General features: G+C 39.4%; 1 protein-coding gene across 1 annotated transcript in view; it reads left to right on the top strand.

Annotated features, from left to right (window-relative positions):
• LOC114288387 (disease resistance protein At4g27190) overlaps window positions 1-26,346 on the top strand; it is a 95,526-nt gene extending 69,180 nt beyond the window's left edge. The window contains exons 4-6 of the mRNA XM_082879384.1: window positions 22,085-22,801; window positions 22,951-23,029; window positions 26,028-26,346. Coding sequence (XP_082735510.1) covers window positions 22,085-22,801; window positions 22,951-23,028 — 795 coding nt within the window. The 3' untranslated portion in view covers window position 23,029; window positions 26,028-26,346. The remainder of the gene's footprint in view (window positions 1-22,084; window positions 22,802-22,950; window positions 23,030-26,027) is intronic.
• The last annotated feature ends 430 nt before the right edge of the window (window positions 26,347-26,776 follow it).

Raw genomic sequence — 26,776 nt, 5'->3', positions numbered from 1 at the left:
GCCATCCCTCTTTCGACTGCTGAGGCTGAGTACATAGCTGCAAGGAGTTGTTGTGCATAAATGCTATGGATGAAGCAAATGCTTCATGATTATGGGATAGAACAGAACACTCTCACACTTTTCTGTGATAACACAAGTGCTATAAACATTTCAAAAAATCCTATCCAACACTCTCGCACCAAACACATTGACATTCGTCATCATTTTATTCGAGAGTTAGTGGAAGAAGGCCTTGTTGTTCTTGAACATGCCCACTGAGCATCAAAAAGCTGTTATTTTTACAAAACCCCTTGATCTTCTTCGGTTTGAGTTCCTTAGAAAGACCTTGGGTGTCATGCTCAATCACTAGAGTGTTACTTGTTTCTTGAGTAGGTGTAACTGTTTGGCTTTATGTGTGCTTGGATGCTATAATCTCTTTGTCATTGATCCCTGTTTTTCTTGCATCCAACTTATATGTACACTACTCATGCTGCTTACAAGATCACATTGTTCTTTGTTCATAGCTCATTTTGAATGCCCATGCTCATTAACCTCATGATCTCATTCTGTACACATCTTTGAGATATATTGTTGCAGGGGTTTCCGCACAAGTGATCAAAGTTCTCTATGGACTACTAACAGTGTTTCTTGTACTTTTACAGTGGAATTGACCGATACTAGTATATCATGGGTGATGTTGAGTCTCTTAACCATCTACCATAAATTTTCACTTCCACGGTTTCTCCCTCAGTTCCTTGAAGTCCGGGCATTAGGAAAAGGCTACCTCAGAGGCACCAACTAGGCCATCCTTTTTGATTTCATTCTTCTCTGGTTTGGTTTCCATACTCTTGAGCGCGAATGCCACCAGTGAGTGCCCATAAGAAAAAAAAGTTAGAAAAAAAAATGAAAAATGAGGGACTCATTGTTTGAGGGGGAGCCTCCATTTTTACTCAACAAATACCTCGTGATTCCTAGTGGTTTGACCTTTCTCTGTAATGTTTAGTTACTCTTGGCGGAGGTCCAGCCATCCGATCACTACGAGGATTAACTCTAGCTCAGTGGCCTCTCAAGGATTGCACACACACACTTTCATTTTGTGAGCTCTCATGTTGATTTTTGAGTTTTATATTCTCACGAAGCTTATGATCATTGATTATATTTTATCTACTTTGCTCATGATCACAAGTGTCATATTGTCACAATTGCAAGTCTGCAGGTTTCATGGTTTGTAGATTATTTCATTTTAGTATCATTTTTGGCTAAATTTGATCATTTACTTGTGTTGTAGGTCTCGCTTCACGATATTGAGTATCTTATTTTTTTTTTGTTTTAGAAAAAAAAAATAGCCGTTTTTTTTTTTTGGGGTTTTGTTTTTTTTCTCTTCTTCACTCGAGCGACGGAGTCCTCGCTTGAGCATGCTTCTGCTGCTGCGTTAGACCTGAGAACGTGCGTTTTTGGCTCAAGCGACAAGTTCTTGGTTCGAGCGACCCTTTGCACATAATTATCCTCGCTCGAGCGAGAGAGTCTTCGCTCGAGCGACCTGTCGAGGTTTAAATACTGCTACTGTGTCTCTTCGTTTCATTTTTTACCCTCTTGAGTTTTGTTTGTTGTCTCTGTCACTCCCATTGGGCGTTTACTCTTCCATTGTTGCTTCATCAATTGGATTTCCCTCACTTTGGGGGTGTTTGTCTTCATTCGTCCTGCATCTTCATTACTGGTAAGTTTTTTTTGGTTTTTGTTTTATTTGTTATTTTGTTCTCAGTATATCGTTGTGTCTGTTTTCTTTTTGACTTAATGTCTAGGGTTCTTCATTATTGTTTTTGGTTATTTCATCATGGTTTCGTGTCTCTCTCTTGCATCTAGGGTTCCTGATTTGGCGCATTTTGCTAGTTTTTTTTTTAGGGTTTAAATTGGGGATTTTTTTTCTAAATATATTGACCTGTGATAATGTGCTCTATTTTCGTTGCATTGCTGATTGCGTCTTTTCATCTACTGTTAATGGTTTTCATACATTGCTCCATTTGTGCTTGTTAGCTGTTTTTCTAACTCTGGTTATCATTTCATTTATATTATGCTAAGGTTATGAGTTCCCCTGCTTTTCTAACCATGTTGGACTAATGTGTTTTGTTGACTACTTCTGTTTTTTCTTGGGGGTTTTCTGATATGGTTATTGGGTGTCTTGTGTTGTGGGTTACTGAGTTCTGTGATTGTCTTATTTTTTTTGTGTTGTCTAGTCATGGCTGAGCCCTCCAAGCGTCGTAAAACCATAGTGTCTCGCCCCAGTTTCAATACTGAAAAGTTTGAGTCCAAAGAAAAGTCCAGACAGTTTAAGGAATTTTATGTCTACAGGAAAGTTCATCTGGAAAGGAATGTCCTGTCTAGTGCCTTTGAGTTGCTCCCTATCCGCTCTTTGTTTGACTCACTAGGGGGTGATCAAGTTTTGGTCTTTTTCGGGCCCCAAAATCTGAGTTTAGTCCGTGAATTTTATTGCAACATACATTCTATTTGCAAAGAAATTCCTTCCTCCTTTCGCACTTGGGTTAGGAAGAAACCTATAGACATCACCTGTGACGTTTTTCGGTTATTTCTTGATCTTCCCGAAGTCCCGGATTTTCGGTTTCCTCTCCTTACTCATTCTGGTATTGACTTTGATCAAGTTGCGTCTGAACATTGTGGTTGTAACCGGACTTGGTTCGCCGGGGCACTCATTCAACAGAATGAGCTTATTCCTCGGTTTCGTCTCCTTAATATCATTGTGTGTGCTAATCTTCATGTCACCACCCATTCTTCACACATTACCCAAGATCAGGGTTATGTGTTGTATTGCATCGATCACAGGCTTCCCATTGATCTCCCGGCCATGATAGTTTCCAAAATGATTGCGGTTTATGAGGGTCGTAAGTCTTTGGGTCTTCCATATGGGTGTTTCCTCGCTCGTTTTCTCTCTTCTCTTGGTGTTCCCACTCTTGGTGATGATGAGTTTGCTCATCTTATTAAACCCATCACCAAGTTAACTGTTTCTCAGAGTCAAGCACATGTAAAAGGTGGTGTGTCGGGGGTTGGGATATCTGATACAGGTGATGATCCACTCGCAGAGAAGGAGGAGGTTGATGCAGCCATAGCAGGTGCACCTGATCTACCTGAGATGTGTCCTCGCTCATTTCGTGGCCAGCTGCAGTAGTTTGAATAGTCCAACACTCATCGCCTTGATCAGTTGGATGCCTGACTCGATACTCTTGACGGCCGACTTGATCAGCAGAGTACCATGCTTGCTCAAATTCTTTCCATACTTCAGTTGCAGTAGCCATCTTCCTCTCATTCTTAGTTTTTGGCCTATGATTTTCTGGAAAGTTTTGGTTTATTTACTTGGATAGTTTTTGTGAAGGTGTATATGATTGTTTTTTTTGGGTCACTCCCGGACAAAAAGAGGGAGTATGATTTTTGGGGTATATGTTTTGGGGGTATATATGTTTGGGATACTCATATGTTTTTTCAGGTAGGATTTATCTTTTTGGGGTGATGTATATGGGATACTCATGATGTTTTTGTAGGTAGGACTTGGACTTATGGGCAACATGTTATATTGTTTATATTGGAATTTAAGTTGTTAGATGTAGATAGTTATGTTTGCTAAGTCTTGATGGTTTCCTATGATGAATAACAATTCTCTCCAAGTTTATGTTGTGCAGATTGTTTATTTTGTGCAGATTGTTTTCCCATCAAGATTGGTTTGGTAGTTGTTTCCTTTTCTGGTTTTATAGATGGTTTGTTTAGTTTGTTCGTTTGTTTAGGACATTGTGTTAGAAAGTTTTGTCCGTGTATTGACAAAGGGGGAGATTGTTAGGTCCCTGAGTCTTGTCAATCCCGCGAACAAACTTGTGTGATTAAGTTGTAAATTTCTGGGCTGTTTTGTCTTGCTTGCTCGAGCGAAAGAGTCCTCGCTCGAGCGAAGACTGCGTCTGGCAAAAACCTGAAAGGGATGAATGTGCGCTCGAGCGAAGCTTGCATGGCTCGAGCAAAGAAGTGCGTCTGCATAAAAACCTGAAAGAGTTGATTGTACGCTCGAGCGCAGGTTGCGTAGCTCGAGCGAAACCACTTATGGAAATCACGCGAGATAAGGTTCTCGCTCGAGCGAGAGAAGCTTCGCTCGAGTGAGCTTCACAGTCCAGGATTTCTATAAGTATTTGTTTTACTCCAAAACTAGGATTAGGTTTTTTAGATCTACTTTGAGGTTTTCTAAGGTTTTCTTCTGGAGTATTTTTGTGAGTTTTCCTTGTTAAATTGAGTGAGTATTAAACTCATGAATTGACAAGCACATATCAAGGAGATTGATTGAATACATATAAGAGTGTTATTCTTCGGTGGATTCCGAAGATTCAAACGTGGAGTTTCAAAGGAGTTTGATTCTGTACGTAGTCATTGATTCGACAAGTGAAGTTGTGGATTCAAACTTCAGATTAATCAGTTCCGAGACGAAGGCTTGGTGAAAGAGTTACAGAAGGTTTGAAGACAAATTGACTGAGTTGGGTAATTTGTGTGTTATCTTTGTAACCTTTCTTTCTTCAGTAGTGGATTGATTAGTGGCGTTTCGCCCGTGGTTTTTGATTACAATTAAAGGTTCTTTAATTGTGGTTTTTCCACGTAAAAATCGTTTGTGTCGATTTATTGTTTATTTCGAAAACAACAGTCTAAATCACTTTCGTAAGTGCCTGATGATTTAGATTGTGTGTTTTGAATAATTGGGAATTGAAATATTTTAATCTTGATCTAACCACGAATCACTTAGGATTTTCACTTCTTATGCTTGAGCGGTTAGCCTCTGTCTGCAAAACTTTTGAGAGGGTGTCATTGTTCGCTCAAGCAGTAACTTGCTCGCCCGAACAGTCTCACTTTTTGTGTCTGGCCATTCAAGCGATGTTTTGGTTGCTCGAGCTATATGCGCGTCTATCAGTATGTAAAAGTCACTTTTAGGATCACTTTTTCATCTCTTTTTCTCTCTAAACATTTTGAAAACCTAGATCTACTCTCTCTTTCTCTCTCTCTCTCTCTCTCTCTCTCTCTCTTTAAAACTCACCTTTAAACCGCAAATACACCCTCACCCTTTGATCTCTTCACCATTGTCTTTTGGAGAAAAAGGTAGAGCTCACCTAGAGCTTCATTTTAATGTGAAAAGTTTGTGTTTTCGTCAACATTAAGTTTTGGGGCGTTTGGGCTTTCTCCTCTTCTAGAGTTGAGGTAGGGATTTTCTTAACGGTCTGCATGTTGTTTAGCTTCATTATATGTTATTTTTGTTAGTTATGAGTTTGCAAAAAAAAATGGATTTGGATACATATATATATATATATTTATTAATGCACAAATTTGGGAAAAAAACACTTATTTTCAGTTGTGGTTTGGGATTGATAACCTAGTGGTTGTTGTGTTATGTATTTTTGAAGAAAACATTTGGTTTTAATGGGTTTTCAAAGGTTAATAAAAAAACTAGGGTTTTTGATGCTTTTATGAAAAATGAATGGAATTAGAATCGTTATGGGATTTTGGTTGAAATGAGGTTTGGTTGAGAAATGTTTTGAAATTATAAGAAAATACCGAGTATTATTTACTTCTTTGAAATGGTGGTTTTATTGGAAACGATATGAATGGTTTTGAGAAAATTTTATATTTTCGGTGGAGATTCACAAGACACGTGAGGAGTGTGAATGATGTTTTGGGAATCATGAGATTTTTGTATAAATTATTAGGATTCCGATTTGGCTATGATTTTGGAATATTATTATTGTTGTTATCTTTTAATTAGAGATAATTGTTTTGGCAACTGGTGGAGGGTTGTATTGATAGTTGTAGAAATTGCATGTGGATTAGGGAATGGAAATATTTACAAATCATATATTGCATTGTACATATCATGGATTTGCAATTGAAGATTTCAATGTTTCAGAAAATGTATTATTGTTTTGAGATACATGTATTGTATCATTGAAAGGGGAAATAAAATGGTGAAGCTATGAGGGGGTGTTAAAGTAGAATTAAGTTGGCTTGTGTGTCCTTGGTGTAAGACCTAAAATCCGCGTGGTAGGTGTTGAGCCTTCCGGTTAATACCGGTAAAAATGGCATAGTGACTTGTATAGTTACTATTATGAACACTAGCTCTGGAGATTTATTCATTATATTTACCACTTGGTTGTTTGGAAAGAATATTGTTGATTTGGAAAGATGTTTTGGAAATCTTGCATTACATTGTTTCAAAGAGGGAAAATTGCATGTTTTATCATGACATTTCATGTGCATACATCTTATGACATTGTTATAATTCTTTTATGTCATTAAGTTTATTTCTATTGGACTTTATGCTCACCCTACGAGGGAAACCACTTTTAGGCGAACCGGTGTGCCTCTGCCAAGGTGATTTCTTGGGAGGGCCTTGGAGCTTGAGGCTCGTATTCATTGCTTTCTTGGTTATTGTTGTAATTTAAGCCACAGGCTTCTTTGTATTGAGTTGCAACTCATTTGCTGTAACAGGGAAACGCCCTAGAAATGTGTAGCCTTTAAGGCATTAACTTCTAATAATTTAGTTTTATTCATTATGGGTGCAATTCATGTTGTAGAACTAAAAGAATGTATTGAGGCATGTATTGGAAGCGATGTTGTATAATCATGTTATTGTTGTGTTCTGCATGTTAGCAATATTATAATGGAGTGGAATGTCTATTTATTTTGGGACATTATAACTTGGTATTAGAGCGTACCGGGTTAGAATACTTAGGGTACGTGGGAAGTGGTTCTTACCACAACCGGTTTGTGGCTAATCACTTATGTGGAATGCATTGTGTTTTTAATGCTAGAGTGTATGAGATTTTGTTGGGGCGCACCATTAGAAGTGTGCTAAATTTGTTATGTTTGTTTTGATTAGGATGTTTAGGCAAGGAAGTGACGAATTTCCTCCTTCCACACAGGAAGAATTAAGGAAGCAATTTCTGGAGTTGCGCCAAGGTATTACACCTTTGGCACAATTTGAGGCATGGTTTGCCAAACTGTCAAGGTTTGCTCCGGAGTTGGTAGAAACTGAGGAGCTCTATTGTGCAGAGTTTGAGAGTAAGCTATGTGATGATGTTTGGGGAATGATTGTCGGGTCTTGGCATAGAAATTATCGTGTGCTTGTGGAAACGGCGGCCCACTTGAAGGCCTCAGTCTTGGTCATGGGGCAGGGTGGAGAGGAGGCCACATAAGCAACTCCTGCAATTTGGAGTCGTGGTAGACCTAATAAGAACCAAAGGAGAAGGTCAAGGTTGTTGCCCTAACCAATAGTTACACTAACGAGATCATCTAGACAACTAGGACTTGGGGTGATCGAGTGCTCACAAGAGGAGTAATCATTGGGATCCTTAACAGTTTAGACTTCGAACCAGTCACGTATTCGGGGACCACCTATTTGCTATGCGTGTAATCAATCAGGTCATACTAGGCATTTTTGTATGCAATCGTGGACTTCTTTGGGTGTTTCGCAATCTAGTCAGGTTCAACCTTATCTGTCCAGGCAGGGGCGATGCCAATACCAAAATCAAGTAAGCCAGTTTTCAAGAGCCTTTGCATGGTCGAACTTTTATCCTCAGAGTGGGGAGATTCCTGTTTGTTTCAAGTGTGGCCAGCTGGGTCACGTCTGTTGCTCTTGTTCTTGGCGTCAGAATTCTGGAAGTGTTTCGAGGGTTGAGAATGACCAGTCTCGACAGTCTGGTTAGAAAGGTGATAGTGGTGTTGGCGGAGGGATGGCTGTTTTGGGTTATTAGTTTTGGTTATACCTTGTTTTGTGACTGGAGGGCAAATGGTTGTAAGTATTATGTGATCGTTTTGTTTTATAACTTGTAAAGTGTGGAATGTTGTAATATTACGACTTTTGTTTATATACGTATGTATGGTGGATTGTTTATTTTTATGAGTTAGGTTGTGATTTTGAGTTTTCCTTAATGTGATGAGTTATGGAATTTGGAAATCTTCATATTGATGGGTATGAACTATTGCATTTTGACTTGGGAATGTGATGGTCAGAGAGCCTTATTTTGACTAGAGATTGTTTGCTATGTTAAATAATTTGTGTTTGGTTGAAATTGATTTAGAATGGGTGGACGTTAGAGTTGGTTATGGAAGACGGGTATTTTGAGGGTCATTGTGACTAGTTGGGACATTGTGAGGGTGGAGTTATACCAGTGAGTATGTTCAGTTTAGTTGATGTTGGCTATTGGCTTAGGATAAAAGTATAAGTTTTAATTTATTGCAGTGGAGGCTTCTTGGGAGAGTAGGATGGTTGTGTCTTGTAGTGACAGGAGCAGTGTTATTGTCGGATGTATGTGGATTGGTGTGGGTAGTGAGCCTATCATGGACCTTATTGGTCTTCAGTGTGGTGTGGTGTGGTTGTATGTGATTTGCGTTGGGGGGTGTATATTGTTCTGCGAAGGGGAGTTGTGTGTTTTGGCCTCGAGAAGTCCACTTCGAACTTAAGAGGGTGCGGGAGAGGTTGTAGAACCACATATAGGAGTGTTTGGTGTTGTAATATTGTTGTTTTGGTGCTAAGTGAGGAGAGTGGTTGCATAGATTAAGTGTTTGAGTCTAATGGGTCGGTGTAGGGTAAGGTGTTGTTGTTATCATACCAAGAAGTGAGTTAGATGAATCGGTGTCCTTAGTACATCTTTAAGAATTCCTTATCAGGTCATTAGGAGTTGGTAGTATTGGTGTTTGGAGTAGTTAAGAGTGATTGACGTGAAGGTGCCTTGAGTTTCATTTTTGGAAATTTCGTCCTAGTCTACTAAGGGCAGTTAGTTTCGTTTTGTGGTAGTTATCATATACTGGCAGTATGTGAGAGTGTGTTGATGTGGTTGGTTATGTGTTTCTTGTACTAAATGTAGAGTCCTTTTTGCAAGCTTTGTCTGTGGAATAGGAGTACTTTGTATCTATGCAGTGAGGGTTGTGATCCCGGGACGTTGACTCCTTGTTTGATTACAATGAAGAGGTATGATAGTTCGCAGTAGAGCAGTTCATATTATAGGTATATTTTGAGTTGGGTGGTAGTGAGACACTAGGAGAATTAAGGGAAGTATTAAAAGTAATTATAAGAGCTGAGTACGTGTTAAAGTGACCTTTTGTCCTAGGTTGACAGGAGCCTTTGTAAGTTCAAGATTGAGTGCAAACTCCTTTCTTTGGCTTGGTTAAGTTGTCCTTTCTTTATAAGAATGTGTGGATGGTTTGTTAGTATTTGAGCTGTTTAGACCCCTTCATGATTAGTTAAGTTTGAGAAGTGTAAATTTTATATTCATGAGGTGAAATTCTAAGAGGCATTGGATTTGAGGGAAGGCGGTGAGCTGAGGTAGTGGATGATAAGGAGTTCAAGTGTGTTGTTAGTGAGGAAAGTCAAGGTAGTGACCGATACCTAGGGTAGAAATTTGGCACAGTGCATAGTGAGTGTAGTCCTTTCTTGGTATTCTCGTGAAGCGGGGTGAATTAATCCTCAGCTGTTTTTAATCTTGTGTATATCTTAAGATCATTTGTTCAGAGTGTTATCCGGGTATGCGTTTTGATCAGTGTTGTTATTCCGTAGGTGGAGACGATTGTGGCAGCTTGTTTTGCTAGAAAGGGTGTAGTTACGGGTGGTTGATGGATGTCATCGTTGTGGTAATGGAATGTAATTTTCGGGTGATTTTCTATTGTTGTTTAACTTCTTGTTATCATGTTTGATGTGTTCTATTTCTATGTCGTAACATGATTACCATTTTATTTTTGAAATGATTGTGTCATTGGTCGAGCGATGGTTGGGAGCGTTATCAATTGAAGTCTTTTGGAAAGAAAATTGGGAACTAAAACTTTTCTTGTTGGAAATTTAGTTGTTTTAAACTAGTAGTGGGTTTGTGTAATGCACCTAGGTAAAAAGGAGATTTTGAATTTGTGTGGACGGGTAGCCCGAGGTTGGTTTTGGGAGTTGTCATGTAGATGTTGTGGTTTGGGTCTTGGCGTAACTGTGGTGTTGTTTTTGTGGCAAACAAGACAAACAGGAACAAAAGTTTATGATGGGTCTTGGTTGTTTTCAATTCCAGAATTTTGGTGTGCCTGTTGTGGCAAGCTTTGTTTATATAGTAAAAGTTGTAACTTAGAATTCATGATGGGTACTAGGAATGGTTTTATTCTCTTTTGTGTGTGGTTGTGTTCCTTGGCGTAGTTAGGTTATTGTGGGTTAAAATTTTGCCTTTTGAGAGGTTTTGCTTTGGAAATGTCTACGTCGTCATGTGAAGGGAAAGATGAAGATTTTGAGTGAATAGAGTATTTAGGGTGGTTTTATGAGTGGAGGTGCTTTTGGGTTTGAAATAATTGAGTGTGATGTGTGTTTGAATTTCCTCGCTTGAAGTGTTATTTGTACCTTGTTACGTGTTAGCATCGTAAGTGATTTTGATAAGTTTCCTTGCGTGGTTATAGCTTGAATTTTATTTCTTTATTGCATTTTACTTTATCGCATTATTATTGAGAAGGAGGTGGTCATGGTTGAGTAGTTTGTGGTGTTATGGCTTTTGGGAAGCATTGTTGTGGTTGTGATTGTGTATGTGCGTGTTGTGGCGTTGTTTAAATTTCAGGGACGGAATTCGTTAAGGGTGGAAGGTTATAATGATTTTGGTTTAGACCCAATCCGTTTATTGTTTTGGATCCAGGGTTCCTATTCTTGAATGGTTGTTCATATCTTTATTCATTCTATTTCTTGTTGAGTTTGGTTGTTTAGATGTCGTTGTTGCGTTTGGAACAGGTTGTGAGTTTTTTTTTTCAATAGAATTGTTGTCCAGATTTTGGTCAGTTCGCTCGAGCGGTCCTTTGTTCGCTCAAGCGGTCTTTGAGAACTTTCAGTATTTTTGCAGTTTGCAAAGATACTGGAAGGGTAGCCATTAAGATTAACGAATCTGCCCTTGCCCCATTATGAGCTGGAACGCCGAATGTTGGTGGCCTATGGAGTGCGCGCATTGAGGAGGTCGCCTCGGGAGTGAGGTGCACTCCTGAGTGATTAAAAAGAGAGTAGGAAATTCCAATTGTGTGTCAAAAAGTAACTCAACTTTGTCCGTCAGACGTGGCCGGAGGAGTGTGAATGTCAACTAGACTATTCTTTAACAGTAAGGGAGAGGGTAGAACGCTGGCTGAGCTGGACTCAGTAATGAATCGAGGTGGCGAACCTTCCCGTACGGGAGGTAGGGCATCTGCAGCACGTGAGGGGCGCCACTCTCCGTGTCGACGAAGCAGGTCACCGAAGAAGGAGAAGCGCCAACGGGGGAGCTCCCCTCGTTCGCGAAGTCAGGCCAGTGAACCGCCATGCCCATTGAACTTTTTAGTTTTCGTTAGGAATAAACCGATGACGGAGGCAGACTCCATCATCCGCGATCTGAACGTGGCAGTCAAATTTGCACGACAGATTTTTTTGCCAGAAGTCCAGCAGTCGATGGTTGGTCGACCTGACTTCGAGGTGTTTCGAGAGGGCATTTATGGAGCGGTGTAAGGGCTGTACACTGCCTATGAATTCAACATGCGCCTTCGTGCCGCGCGACGTGAAATAGAGAAGAAAGATGAACGTATTCGAAATTTGGAAGCTCGCGCGGAAACGGCTGAGCGTGAGCTAAGGAAGGTCAAAGCCGCTCAGACACAACCAACCGGACAAGCTAACCTGATTGTGGAAGAAATGGTGACTCAATGGCTTATCAGTTATGCACTTGTCGATCGTGATACGGCGAACATGTTTGCGATGGAAGCCGTAAAAGGCTTCCACGATGGCTGAAAAGTTGGGATAGAGAAGACTAAGGAAAAGCTCACCGCAGCAGAGGCTCTCCGAGAAAAAGGTGTTGATTCGGCGTCGCCATTATATAAGAGTTGTCACTTTCCCTTTGAGGCTTTTGAAATTGAGAAGAGCGACGACGAAGGGGAAGCCAAATAGAATTTAAACATATTGTAACGCTCTGTCGTAGATTAGTAGCGAATTATGCTTTATTAATCTAATAAAGCGAATTATTTGACATGTCGGCATGTTATTTCATTTAATGTGTAAACATATTATCAATCTTTTTCTATCTTCCATCAAATGCGTTTATGCTTGTTAATTACATAGGACACGCGTGCCGAATTATAATGACAACTCGACCCAAAAGTGTCGTTCAGTGATGAGGCTCCGAATTCGAAGTCATTTTAACTCGGCCAGTCGTGAGATCCACGACGGGCATCTGAATCCGGCCCAAACGTGACCTGCACAGATGGGGCTCCGAATTCAGAGGCTTTTTTGTCTTTGCCACTCGTGACATGCACGAAGGGCGCTCCGAATCCGGAGTCTTATTCGGCCCAAACGTGACCTGCATGGATGGGGCTCCGAATTCGGAGGCTTTTTAATCTTGGCCAATCGTGTCATGCACGAAGGGCGCTCCGAATCTGGAGTCTTGTTCGGCCCAAACGTGACCTACATGGATGGGGCTCCAAATTCGGAGGCTTTTTAATCTTGGCCAATCATGTCATGCACGAAGGGCGCTCCAAATTCGGAGTCTTGTTCGGCCCAAACGTGACCTGCACGGATGAGGCTCCGAATTTGGAGGCTTTTTTGTCTTGGCCACTCATGACATGCACGAAAGGCGCTCCGAATTCGGAGTCTTATTCGGCCTAAACGTGACCTGCACGAATGGGACTCCGAATTCGGAGGCTTTTCAATCTTGGCCAATCGTGTCATGCACGAAGGGCGCTTCGAATCCGGAGTCTTATTCAACCCAAACGTGACCTGCATGGATGAGGCTCCAAATTCGGAGGCTTTTTAATCTTGGCCAATCGTGTCATACACGAAGGGCGCTCCGAATCTGGAGTCTTTTTCGGCCCAAACGTGACTAGCAGAGATGGGGCTCCGAATTCGGAGGCTTTTTAATCTTGGCCAATCGTGTCATGCACGAAGGGCGCTCCGAATCCGGAGTCTTATTCAGCCCAAACGTGACCAGCACGGATGGGGCTCCGAATTCGGAGGCTTTTTTAATCTTAGCCAATCTTGTCATGCACAAAGGGCGCTCCGAATCCGGAGTCTTATTCATTCCAAACGTGACCTGCACGGATGGGGCTCCGAATTCGGAGGCATTTTAATGTTGGCCAATCATGTCATGCACGAAGGGCGCTCCGAATCTGGAGTCTTGTTCGGCCCAAACGTGACCTGCATGGATGGGGCTTTGAATTCGGAGGCTTTTTAATCTTGGCCAATCGTGTCATGCACGAAGGGCGCTTCGAATCCGGAGTCTTGTTCGGCCCAAAGTTACCTGCACGGATGAGGCTCCAAATTTGGAGGCTTTTTTTGTCTTGGCCACTCATGACATGCACGAAGGGCGCTCCGAATTTGGAGTCTTATTCGGCCTAAACGTGACCTACACGGATGGGACTCCGAATTCGAAGGCTTTTTAATCTTGGCCAATCGTGTCATGCACGAAGGGCGCTTCGAATCCGGAGTCTTATTCAGCCCAAACGTGACCTTCATGGATGGGGCTCCGAATTCGGAGGCTTTTTAATCTTGGCCAATCGTGTCATGCACGGAGTGCACTCCAAATCCGGAGTCTTGTTCTGCCCAAACGTGACCTGCACAGATGGGGCTTCGAATTTGGAGGCTTTTTAATCTTGGCCAATCGTGTCATGCACGAAGGGCGCTCCGAATCCGGAGTCTTATTCGGGCCAAACGTGACCTGCACGGATGGGGCTCCGAATTCAGAGGCTTTTTAATTTTGGCCAATCGTGTTATGCACGAAGGGCGCTCCGAATCCGGAGTCTTGTTCGGCCCAAACGTGACCTGCACGGATGGGGCTCCGTATTCGGAGGCTTTTTAATCTTGGCCAATCGTGTCATGCACGAACGGCGCTCCGAATCCGGAGTCTTTATTCGGGAGACTTTTGCACTGAGTTTCACAATAAGTAAATAGCAAACTTTGTATTGCAAAAGCGAAATGTATACATGGTGAATCACTCAAAACAGGTATCATGCCCCACAAGTCGGGTTCAATGATAGAATTTACGCAAATGCGAGGAATTCCAAGGGCGTGGCAGATTCCTCCCAGATTTGTCTTTAAGCCGATATGCCACTGTTCCCGTGATTGAGTCGATCTGATAAGGGCCGTCCCAGTTGGGACCCAATTTTCCATCAACCGGATTCCTGGCAGCTGGAAGCACTTTCTTCAAGACCAATTCGCCTGGAACATAGCGGCGTAGCTGAACTCGTTGATTATACGACTTAGCGAGCTGCTGCTGGTATCATGCCATGGACGCAACGGCACGATCTCTTCGTTCTTCAATCAGAGTTAGATCCAATGCCAACATCATGTCGTTTCGGCCCATATCAAAGCTTTTGATTTCAAGGTTGGGAGGTCGATCTCCAAGGGGATGATTGCTTGATTTCCAAAGCACAAAGCGAATGGCGTTTCCCCAGTGGACCGTATCGGAGTAGTGTGATGAGCCCACAATACACTCAGCAATTCTTCGACCCATCTGCCTTTAGCTTTCTCCAGCCTCTTCTTGATGCCGTCGAAAATGGCTTTGTTGGAGGCTTCGGCTTGGCCATTACTCTGTGGATAAGCCGGGGTGGGGAAATAGGGCCGAATTCCGTACTTACTGCAAAGCCCTCAGTAGACACCGCAATCAAACAGGGTACCGTTGTCAGAAATAATTACCCTTGGAATGCCGAATCGTGTTATGATATTTCTTTATGCAAAACGCTTCACATCGTTATGTCGAATGTGTGTCAATGCCTCTGCTTTGACCCATTTTGTGAAATAATCCGTCATGACAATCAAAAATCGCTTGTTGCTGTAGACGTCCCCCGAACGCCCCGGGAGGATGAGTCCCGTTCTGTTCTTTATGGGCTCACTACAGTTCGGACTCTCAAATTGTCACGGTTCTAAATCTGAACCAAAGAGTCCAAATCCGGCAAATCGTTTTGGAAAACAGATTTTTGTAAATAAGTGCCAAACGTGGACTGCTTTGCCAGATACAGAGTCGCCACCTAAATATTTTATTTAGGGGGAATTTAGGGAAACCCTGACTCGTTTTCCTAAGGCCATGTGTCCGTCATCACCAAAGTTGCCTTGGCTCGGGAACTTGGGTACAATTTGGGAAGGTCAGTTATGAGCACCCCCTCTCGCCCGATCCGAAGATCGACCTCTACTAACCATGATATCTTGTTTTGAAAACATTACGTGTTCTTATTCCGGTTATTAGCCTAGATTCACTATGTTATGTGCACAGCAAACAAGTATAGACTGGGTCGCCTAAATTGGAACGAAACATTTCGTGTTTGTTTGTTTGGAAATGGTTTGATGGTGCTATCCGCAAGTAGGCTAAGACATGAATTTTGCCACCCTCAAGTGGGCTTAGAAAATATAATTTTGCCACTCTTAAGTGGGCTTAAAACTTGCATTCAATGCATTGTTCCAATTTAAGCAACCCAACCTTCACCCACAGGCATTCAGGCAGTTATATCATATAAGCAAATAGCCTCATGGTAAGCATGCTGTCATGGCAACACTTACACGCATGCAAGGATGCTAAAGCGAAAAGACTTACAGAGTACTCCAAGCCAAAACAAAAGCTATGTTAGAAATCTATACATGTTCCTAATTATACAGAAATGCGTAATGTATCACATGCAGGAATGCAACTACAATAGGCTCGGCTATTCTAAAATGACATGTGAAATGCTACAGCTAACACGTATTCAATTTGGGATTGAAATACAAATGCAGTTAGTATGATGCGCTGAGCCCAGTGCATGCAAAACGAATGAATGTATGCAAACATGCTATCATAAGTATGCTAATTGAAACATGCCCTAAACTAACCATCGAAAGCTAGTAAATAAAAGGGAAGAAAGACGTGGGGTTGGAAGACACACACACACTCACGCACACTTATTACACAATTGCCCTCGCTCGGAGGGTCCGAATAAATATTACAAACCACCTAATTAATTAACTCTCACACTAAATAACTAATTACAAAATTTCTAATTAATTAACAAATTAAATGCAGAAGGAAGGTGGCCGCAGCCCGCCTCAGAATGATGGGATGATGCATGCTCGATCCGTCTCGCCTGGAAACCCGTACCATGGCACTGTTGCCTCTGTTTACACTGCCTCACCCCTCCGAAAATTATGAAAGTCTCCAGACCCCTTTTAATTCACCCTCCGAGTGCTCCGGGATGTCACCGGCCAGAACAAAAGGTCACCGGCCATGGGAACAGTCTTATCGGCCAAAACTTGTGTCATCGACTGGACACTGGTGGTCGGTCAGCACTGTATGTGGCCGGTCGACCAAAAATTCTTGCAGAATCCTGTTTTTGACAACAGCAGAGGGCAGACTGTGCATGGCAAGGAAATTCAAAGCAATGTGTGCCTGGCCACTCTCCCAATCATATTATGGACTCAAGGGAGTGTGGCCCTTGGCCCTCAGGCCGCCAATCACGCATTTCGATGCATGATGGCCCAAGGTACCAAGCTTGCAACTCAATATGAATGCATGCAACAAAAACAAATGAGTGCCAATGCCCTATCATGTTGAGATCAAGGGCATCGGCGACAGAGGAGTGAGACACGTTACGTCACTTTGAGTACGAACACATCTCAATCCTCATGCTTGGTTTGACCCCCCAAACCAAGCAAAAATGTAATGCATGTATGCAATGTACAATGCAAAGTAATGCAACTCATGCAATGCAATATGAGCATGCTAAGCTAACGCAACTATGTACAAGAGTGGTCTTAAACTGAAGTGGGAGGCCTCAGCCATGCCCCAAAACAGTGGCCAAAGTGCATGGAAATGATGGGCTAAACACCTTCGAATGTGCACATAAGGAAGTCTAACACTTAGGCATGCAAGAAGTCAACTCTCAAGCGCATTAAGGAGAGACAAACATGGACAAATCACAAGCATAACAAGCTCTGAAAATATGTAAAAGATAATGCCAAATCCACTATGTTATGCAAGCAAGGCCATATATGGAGCATAGGATCATGTCTCTCCAAAGCATTGAAAGGATAACAAAATGCAAACATGAAAGCATAAATCATGGACTGAAATGGCATAATAAGTGATTCCAAATCACTGGAATAGCCAAGATAATGCATGCTAATGACTCACACACCCGATGACAACATGCTAGAATGCAAAGAGACTATACAAAGCATGAAAGGCATGACCAAATCAACACCCAACAGACCTCAAGCATGGCAAAATATGACCAAGAACTTCACAAAGTTAGGCCAAAACATGAGAGCATGGTAGGCTAAATGCATGATGCACTTCTAGGCAAAATAGAGGATTACAAAGCAAGTGTATTAGGCATGCAAAGGGTCATAAATCCGACCAAAAACAAAGGCATAACATGACCCAATAACACCCAAAAACCTCTGAAATGGAGTCAAAAACAATTAAGCATGCATCCTACCCTTATGAGCTAAGAACATGAACAAAAGAGAGACAAAGGGAGAGGGGTGTCCCTCCCCTATGCAAGACTTCAAACCCTCTTCATCACCACTGAAAACCCACTGGATTTTAGTGGTGAAAAGACCAAAACACAATAGTATTCAAAGCTTAACAAAGAGAGCACAAAAAGGGCCAAACAAGGCCTAAGAGGGGGAGGTCGACCCCAAACAACAAAATGACCTTAATGAAAGATCTTAAGAATGCAAATACAAGACTTTTTCAAGTTATATACAAAGTCTAAAACAGCATGCAAAGTGGGTTAAAAACTAGTGCAAGATTGGGGAATATAAAGCAAATAGTGTTACCCTTGAAGAACACTTGAAGAACAACAACCTCAGCCTCTTCCTTACGATCAAAACCGGCTCAAAACTCCAAGAACAACCTCTCAAAACCTCTCAAGTCGAAGTATGGTGTAATAGTAGGTGACTTAGTGCAAAACTAAGAACAAAACACACTTTTAAGCTCTCAAACACACACAAATGAAGAGAGAGAGGGAGATATAGAGAGATAGAGTGATATATATCAGGTATATATCATATAAGGTTTGGTTTTGCTGAACCTCTCTAGTGAAGAAGAGAGGTTTCCTTATATAGACCAAGGAAAAGGCTAAGCTTCCAAGAGAAGCTATCCTAAAGGGGTCAAGTCTTCCAAGGGAAGCTAAGCTAAGGGTGCAAGCTTCTTGAGGAAGCTAAGACAAAGGGTCAAGCTTCCTCAAGAAGCTTGAGCAAAGGGTGCAATCTTCTAGAAGAAGTTTGGGTCAAAAAGGGTGCAAAGGGGCCAAAACAGCCACACACGTGTGTGGGGGTAATGTCTGTGCATCCCAGCTGGCACAGCTGGCATGCACCATGCCTACAAGAGGCAAAAATGTGGTACCGGCCAGAAAAGGAGACAATCGGCCAAATAAATGGTCGGCTGGCTACTATAAATGGTCGGCCTGCTATTTTGCTGGCCGGCCGGCTAAATTGGTGGCCGGTACATGGCTTCCAAGGAAAAAAAGTGGTCGGTGGAGTCCATATTGAAGCCCTAGAAGTTAGCTTTCCAATGGCGCAAACCTTGCATTAAAATTCCTCCTGTGGAAAAAGTTATGCCTGTTTTGGTGAAGCCGCGCAGATTCTATCCAACCGGATTGATCCCCTACTTCAACCAACCATATCTCCTCCACCCGGACTTGGCTTTAGGAGATTCTTGGGTGAAAAATGAAGCCCCGGAAGTAAGATTTCCAATGGTGGTGGCCTCATAGCTAAAATCCAAGTATACCGATGAATAAGCCCGATTCAGCGAGGTCTGCTCGACTCTCTTCTACCCGGATTCATGCCGAACTTCTCCCAAACTAGTTTTCTTCTCTCCTTTTCTCTTTTTTTCAACTCTAAACCCCTAAACAAAGTGTTTTTGAAATATTTTTCAAAGATTTCATCTCTCTTTCATTCATCTCCACTTTGTCCTTGCTCAGTTTATCGAAAAGCGCAACATTTAATGAAAAGCGAGTGTCGGAACATCGTAGGAACTTTATTTTCAAAACATTTTGAAAGAGAGGGTTTCAAGTCTAAAATCTTTTGATCAAGATTGTTTTGGTCCAAAAGGGGGTATGAAGTTGGGACTGGACTCTCCTCTTGCCGAAGAAATTGAACCTTTGCCCTGCACACCTTTCTCTACCAAGTAAACCATCAGTCGCGTCCAAGTCTTAAGGGCAGTCAAAAATGGGGTGTCTACAGTTGCCCGGGGCGCGAGGCAATGGTCCGACGATGTCAAGTCCCCATTGGGCGAACGACCAAGGACTGGTTATAGAGCTTAACTCTTCAGCAGGAAAATGGGTTAAAGGGGAAAACTTCTAGCATTGTTCACATTTCTTGACATAACATTCGACTTCAGCTTTCATTGTTGGGCAATAATACCCCTGAGTTACAGCCTGATGAGCCAAAGAGTGCCTGCCAGAATGGGCACCGCAACTTCCTTCATGTATTTCAGCTAGGAGTTCCTCGACTTTATTTAGATGGACGCATTCTAGGTATGGACCGAAGAGGGATTTTTTGTAGAGCTTTCCTCGCAGATCCAAGTAGTATCATAGTGCTTTGTTTCGCAGCTTGTGCACTTCTTTCTTATCCAGCGGGAGCTGTTTGGAAGATTGGAATGCAGCGATAGGGTCCATCCAACTCGGACCTAATTCTATGACATTGACCTGGACTGCCTCAAAAGGGCCAATACTCGGCTCAGGGATGAATCCCACTTCAATTGTTCGTTTAATCTCTGAGTTAATGGCGGAGACTAGGCAAGCCAGGGCGTCTGCATGTGTGTCCTGATCACGGGTTATTTGGTTCAATTCATGATGGTAAAATTTGGCCAGCCAGGAATTTGCTGTTTTCATGTAAGCTGCCATACGGTCGTTTTTGGCCGCATACTCTCCCTTCAATTGATTGATGACCAACTTTGAGTCGCAAAAGACAAGCAACCGCTGAGCACCAAGGAGATGTGCATTTCGTAAGCTGATTAGCAAGGCTTCATATTCGGCCTCATTTTTGATGCTTCAAAGCCGAGTTTGACTGCCTGTTCAATTATTGACCCGTCGGGAGCCATGATCACAACGCCGGCACAACAACCACGTTGGTTGGATGCCCCGTCATAGTACAGTTGCCACAAGTCCTTGATGTATAACCTCCAATTCGGCTTAGGTTGAATTTGATCAGACTGAAATTCGGCAAGGCTTCTAGTGAATTCGGCGACAAAGTCGGCAAGCACTTGTCCCTTGATTGAGGTCCTCGGCAGAAATTGAATATCGTACTGGCCGAGTTCGAGAGCCTACTTCGAAATGCGCCCTGACGCCTCTGCACTTCAAAGTACTGACCGGAGGGGGTAATCCGTTAATACCCCAATGGTATGCCCTAAAAGTAATGCATCAGTTTTCTTGCTGCCATGACGAGAGTAAGGATGAGTTTTTCCAATGGAAGGTAACGTGTTTCCAAATTCGAGGTCGTCGATGGTCCTTTCTCAGAGGTTGTTCCGGATCTTGGCGCACAACCTGTTGGGATTTTGCCACCTCCAGGGCTAAATCTTGTTGAAGCCGCTCATTCTCCGCCACCATGTTCTCCAACCTCTGTTCGTTTTGCTTCGCTTGATCCATAATTGCTTTCATTGTCTCATGTGCTAATGTCGAGGGTGAGGTTGGGGCAACTGAGTTGAAGTTTAAAGCTCTTCGTGCGTTAACGTTTTCTGGTCCAAGCAGGTTGCTTGGAGTGGTATCAACTTGTGGTGTAAGGTCGTCAGCGACTGCCGGAGGATCTTCCGTCACGCCCGCCATGGATGTGCTGGAGTAATTCCCACAAACGACGCCAATTGTGGTGATGTGGTTTGGAAATACTCTTTGAATCCAATGTGACACTCGAGATCCTCAGCCAATCACCTGAAAAGGAATGAACACTCCGGTCGGTGGTGCCAGAATTAGCACTCCGACGGATAAGTCAGTAAATATCTCACGTTTGCTGAAGTCTTAAGTTTCTTGGATTTTTTCACTCATACCTCTATTTTGGCTGTCCTTCTTTTATATATACTTGTTTTGTGGGCCTCAGGGTCTGGCCCACTTTCAATCCACCCTGTGAATGTTCACTCGGCTTCTTCCGTCATGAATCAATTCCCACTCGGCTCCTTGCTTAACTGGTTCTGCGGTCGACTAGGATGTTCGACTTCCGAGTGATGCAAGATGGGGCCAAATGAGATGTTCACATAATAAGCTTCCAAGTATGTACTTGGCCTTTCTGCAATCGTCCAAACTCGGCTCCCACACAATGTTTTAGGAGACAAAAGGTTAAGTTTAATCTATAAATGGAATAAAGCAATAATACTCCAAAAACTAAACACATAATGAAATATAGATATCTTACAAAGGGTGAGATCCCCAAGGATGGATCTAGGAGGTGTAGAGGGAGGTGACCACACTCCCAAAAATTTAGAAAATATCATATATTATGTTAGAAAATTTAAAATAATTAAAAATAATAAGGATTTACACCTCCAAATATACGTGAGACCTACCTTTTATGAGATATCTGTATCTCATTTTTTGTCTTGTTTAGTCAAGCCTTCACGTTATGCAGTGGCAGCTTTATCTAGCCTAAAATTAAAAAAAAAATTGTAATTCAAAAGCATGATCCAGGTTTGATCCCAAGACTTTAAGTTTCATTAAGAACAATCTTACCACTTAGGCAACATAAATATTATGATATTAATTTTTTTATTATTTATTTTTATTCTTACTTATCTGAATTGTACACGCATTGCGTGTGTCACTTGCTAATCATTATTTGCATGATTTATCATTTTTAATAAACAAATCTATATATATATTTATTTATTTATTTTGAACATTTTGATCATAAATTCGGATAGAAATTTCGAAAGATAATGGGAAATAAAAATAATAATAATTTATATTTTGTTGACATTGCTTTTATAATTTTTTTTTTTAAATCTTTACTTAAATTCATAATCCACACATAAAATAAAATTTTGGCTCATCAATATGAGAAACATGTCTCATCAATCATCACTGACGTTGAATTCCAATATACAAGCCTATTTCATTCTGTTATAAAACAAGATGACTAAATGAATCTTTGCAGGTTTCTTTCCCAAAGTTGAAGACACTAGTTCTCGATAATTGTGTAAACTCAAGAGAGATACATCCTTGGAATCTTCAGGCTGGCAAAATAAGTTTAAAATTCTTGGATGTAGCGAATCTAGACAAGTTAATTGTGAGAAATTGTAGTGAGGTGGCAGAGGTTTTTCAACTTGAGGGGCTAAATGTTGGAGAAGGACAACATGTTAGGCCATTAATTGAAGTAAGAATGATGGAATTGGATGGATTACCTCAATTGACATGTTTGTGGAACAAGGATCCCCATGGAATTCTGGGCCTTCAAAGCCTACAATACCTAACAATTAAGAAATGTTCCCTCTTGAGAAATCTATTCACATGTTCCACTGCCATGGTTCTTCAACAACTTAAAGTACTTTATTTGGAGTCTTGTCCAGTGATGGAAGAAGTTATTGCAGCAACAGAGGATGGGCTCAAGGAAGTGATTGATGTGATTGAATTCCCAAAGTTGGAGTGGCTAATACTGAAAGATCTACCAAACCTCAATAGTTTCTGTAATGCAAACTATAATTTTAATTTGCCATCATTAAATAGAGTTGTTCTGAAGAGGTGTCCGGATATGCACAACTTTACTTTGGGACAAGTGCGCATGTCACAGATATTTGTAAGTACATGTGGCAATGAAGTCCTTTGGACAGAAGATCTCAATAAGTATTTAGAGGAACGACTTCTGAAAGGAGAGGTAGACTTTCTTTTTCAACTTGATTTACGGTTAATTATTTTTGTCAGTTGATGAACTCTTTTATCTTTGAACATTTACAAGAGACTACTAAACTGGAGTGCTTCATATGTATTTTTTGTTTATATGTATTTTACTTTCTTTTCTTTTAGGAATGTGCAACCCTGGATGAAAGTGATTTTGACATCAAAGAAGAAGAGTTCTCTAACCTTTATTGGCTAGATGAGTAAAGTAAGTTGATCATCCTTTATTATAAATATATATGTATATATATATGTATAAATTTTATAATATTTATAAGAAAATTTTATAATAAACACGTTAAAAAAAAGTGTATCATATGTCTAGTTATGATTTTATAAGCTGAATGTAATAAGTTGATACCCTCCTTTATTTAAAAAAAATAAAAATAAAATTACGATGGTGGTCCCTATATTTTACTTGTGTCATTTTGGTCTATACGCTTTCAATTACCTCAATTTTAACTCCTAATTTTAAATTTTATTTTAATTTGGTCTAGTTTATTGTTAGTTTTTTTTTTATAAGGAAAATCACTAAATTGATTGAGATTAATTAAATGAGTTGAGTAAGTTTATAATTTTACCCTTAAGAATATGGCACATGATACTCATATGCGTATTTTTCATTAAAAAATGCTAAGAGTTGTAATTGAATCAAATTGAGATAAAATTATAAATTTTGGGTCAAAATCGAGCCAATTGAAAATACAAAGACTAAAATGATGCAAGAGGTAAAGTACAGGGACTACCGTCTTAATTTACCCAATATATATAAATATATAGGGTAATGCTACCATATACAAGTTATGTTATTTGTGAGTTTGATTATCACAAGCGACATAACTCAAAACTATGGGAATCATATATATATATATATAAAATAAATAAATAAAAACTGTTGAGTTATAACCAAACATCACATTAGGTATAACCAAACAACTCTTAAATCATCACCGAAATAATTTCATAACCAATATCACAATGTGTCATAACTAACAAGATAACTGGTCATAATCAAAGACACAAAAGTGTAAACCAAAGCATAGAATTTCCGAATATTTTATATATATATATATACATATTTCATAATATTTATAAGGGAATTCTATATAACACTTTAACAAATGATGTATTATATGCCTGACTTTTTGTAGTCATTAGTTATGACTTATTTAATTATAATTAATTATAGATGTTATTTTGGTTATAACTGAAGAAATTTTTGATAATACCTCAAGTGATATTAGATTATGATGTGTTTTGGTGTTGGTTATAACTCGTTGTAATGTTGGCTATAATTTAATTATGACTTACTGTAATTGTTATTTTGGTCTAACCGGAGAATTTATTGGTTATATCTAAAGTGATATTTAATTATGATTTATTGTGGTCCTTCTGCTTATGACTGAAAGTTGTATTAAAATCACAAAAAATGTCTTAACTTGCATGTGGTGCACTCCAAAATAGAAGTTTTGTAGAAGCTCCTTTTATTTGGTATGTTTGGTGTAACTGGTAAGCTAAAAGTTGATAACAAAAAAATAAAAAATAAAAAAAGCACTCCCTCTTCCATCTCCTAAATAGTCTTCTTTCGCTTTTAGTTTATTTAAATTATTTTGGTTTTGTAATATATATAAATAAAAGGTTCACTAAATAATCTATCACATTTTTAAAATAAAAAATATGTATATTGCAAATAACTCAAATAATCTGTATCAAATACCCTATTATAATATTGCTAAATTCCTAACACTAACAACTTTTTAATGTATATTTATATATATCTAGACAAGTAATTGGTAGAATCATTGGTAGGCAACAAACCATTTTCCCATTAGGACATTCTCTGCTACCTTGGTGCAACTTGAGTTCAGGTTTAACTCTCTTAGTGTAGGCTATGTTAAAAAATCATGAATTTGTGGAGGGATTGTGAATTCAAATAAAAAGAAAATGAAAAAAATAAGAAGAAAATGAAGTAAGATAAACTAAATTTATTTAATCTATTTTTTTTTTTCTCTTGACAAATATGCTATGTAGAAATTTAATCATTCCAATCATTAAAAAATAAAAAAATAGGGCAAATTACACAAATAGTCCCTATAGTTTGGGGCTTGTGTCATTTTGGTCAATGACTTTTCAATTGTGACACATTTGACCCTGAATTTTGAATCTTGTTCCAAATAAGGACCATTGAATATATAATTAGATTTTTCAAGGGTAAAATTGTCAATTTGATAAAATATAAATTAATTTGACAAAAATAAATGTCAAACAAATATTTTTGAATTTTAAAAAATTATTTCTACCTACTAAAAATAAAATTATGTAAAATTGATAAATCTTTTAGACATTTATTTATTTTTTTTACGAAATTAATTTTTATTATGTGTTTGGATGATGATCATGTAAAATTAATTTAAAAAAATTAACCATGTAATTTTTATTAATTTTACATAATTTTATCATTGGTGGATAAAAATAATTTTAAAAAAATTAAAAATATTTTTTTGACATTTATTTTTATCAAATTAGTTTATATTTTATCAAATTGACGATTTTACCCTTGAAAAATCTAATAATATTTTCAATTGTCCTTATTTGAAACAAGATTCAAAATTCAGGGTCAAATGTGTCACAATTGAAAAGTCAGGGATCAAAATAACACAAGTCCTAAACTATAGGGACTATTAGTGTAATTAACCCAAAAAAATAATAAAGAAGAAGAAGAAGAAGAAGAAGAAGAAGAAGTAGTAGTAGTCGTAAGAAAACAAAACAAAACACATAACATAAGATAGACATGATACGTTCTAGTTCTTTCCCTTCATAAAAAAACTATTGACAATAAATCTGAACATGAAGTCAAAAATAATAGATACCTCACAAAAAAATTCAAAATCCAAACATAATGTTAAGATTTGAGTCCCTTTACTAAAAATTTTTTGAAAAGGAAAACTAATCAAAAGGTACCTGTACATATTAATTCAATAAGAGAAATTATTTGAATTATTATTTTATTCGTTAGTCTCTTTCACAAATCTCTTCTCAAATGAAAAATCTAAATGTCCATTTCAAAAAATTTGAATTTTGTTTTCTTAAATGATTAAATTCAAAATGCTTTTTGTAATTATAAAATCTCCATGCATCTTCCAATAATTTTTTCTAAAGAATTGTATATTTTGTTTTACTTTGACTCCATCAATATTTGTGTGCAGTTAGATATGATCGAGTTCAAGTTGCTGAGATTAGAGTACGCTGGATTACCCTCCTATAGTCAATGGCAAGCTTATTGTTTCTTCCAATAAGTTAAAAAATAAAAAACAAATTTTTAGATGATTTCTAATTCCCGTCATTTGTGTCTACGTTGTCATATACTACTACATTAGTGTGTTTATTGCAAAACTATTCAGCTACCTATAGTTGTATAGGAAATGATATATATATATACATGTGTGTGTGTGTGGGGTAGTACTAAACCCAAATGTAATGTCATATTACTCTATCTTGGTTCTTGGACTTGTTGATGAGATAGAATTTGTATGATTTTAGATGCTAGTTATGCTAATTATATGGGATATACACTTGCAGGGTATTTTATTTATTTATTTATTTATCAGCAAATACAAAAGCTATTTTGTTGGGATTTCATAATCGTAATTCTTTTGAAAGAAACATGGATGAATAGGTTTTATAATTAGGCTGGGCAAACTAGCCAGGCCAGGGAGAAATATTGTCAGTCCATGTTAGCTGAGACTCAACATGGAGATCGGCGACAAATTTAGCCATAAAAAAGATACTTGCATAGAAAGAGATCCTAGAATGTGTTAGTGAATATGATATATATATATATATATTCACTATATATGGGGAGTGTTGGAGGCTTATTGTTTGTTTGGAACCCTTAAGTTTTTATGATGTCAGAGTGTTGTTGCAGCAAGCATTTCATAGTGCTCTTAGGTAAGAC

The sequence above is a fragment of the Camellia sinensis genome, chromosome 7 (genome assembly GCF_055761805.1).
Source record: "Camellia sinensis isolate YWXY chromosome 7, ASM5576180v1, whole genome shotgun sequence".
NCBI lineage: Eukaryota > Viridiplantae > Streptophyta > Magnoliopsida > Ericales > Theaceae > Camellia > Camellia sinensis.
The sequence above is the reverse complement of the archived record's forward strand: the minus strand, read 5'-3'. Positions and strand labels throughout refer to the sequence as shown.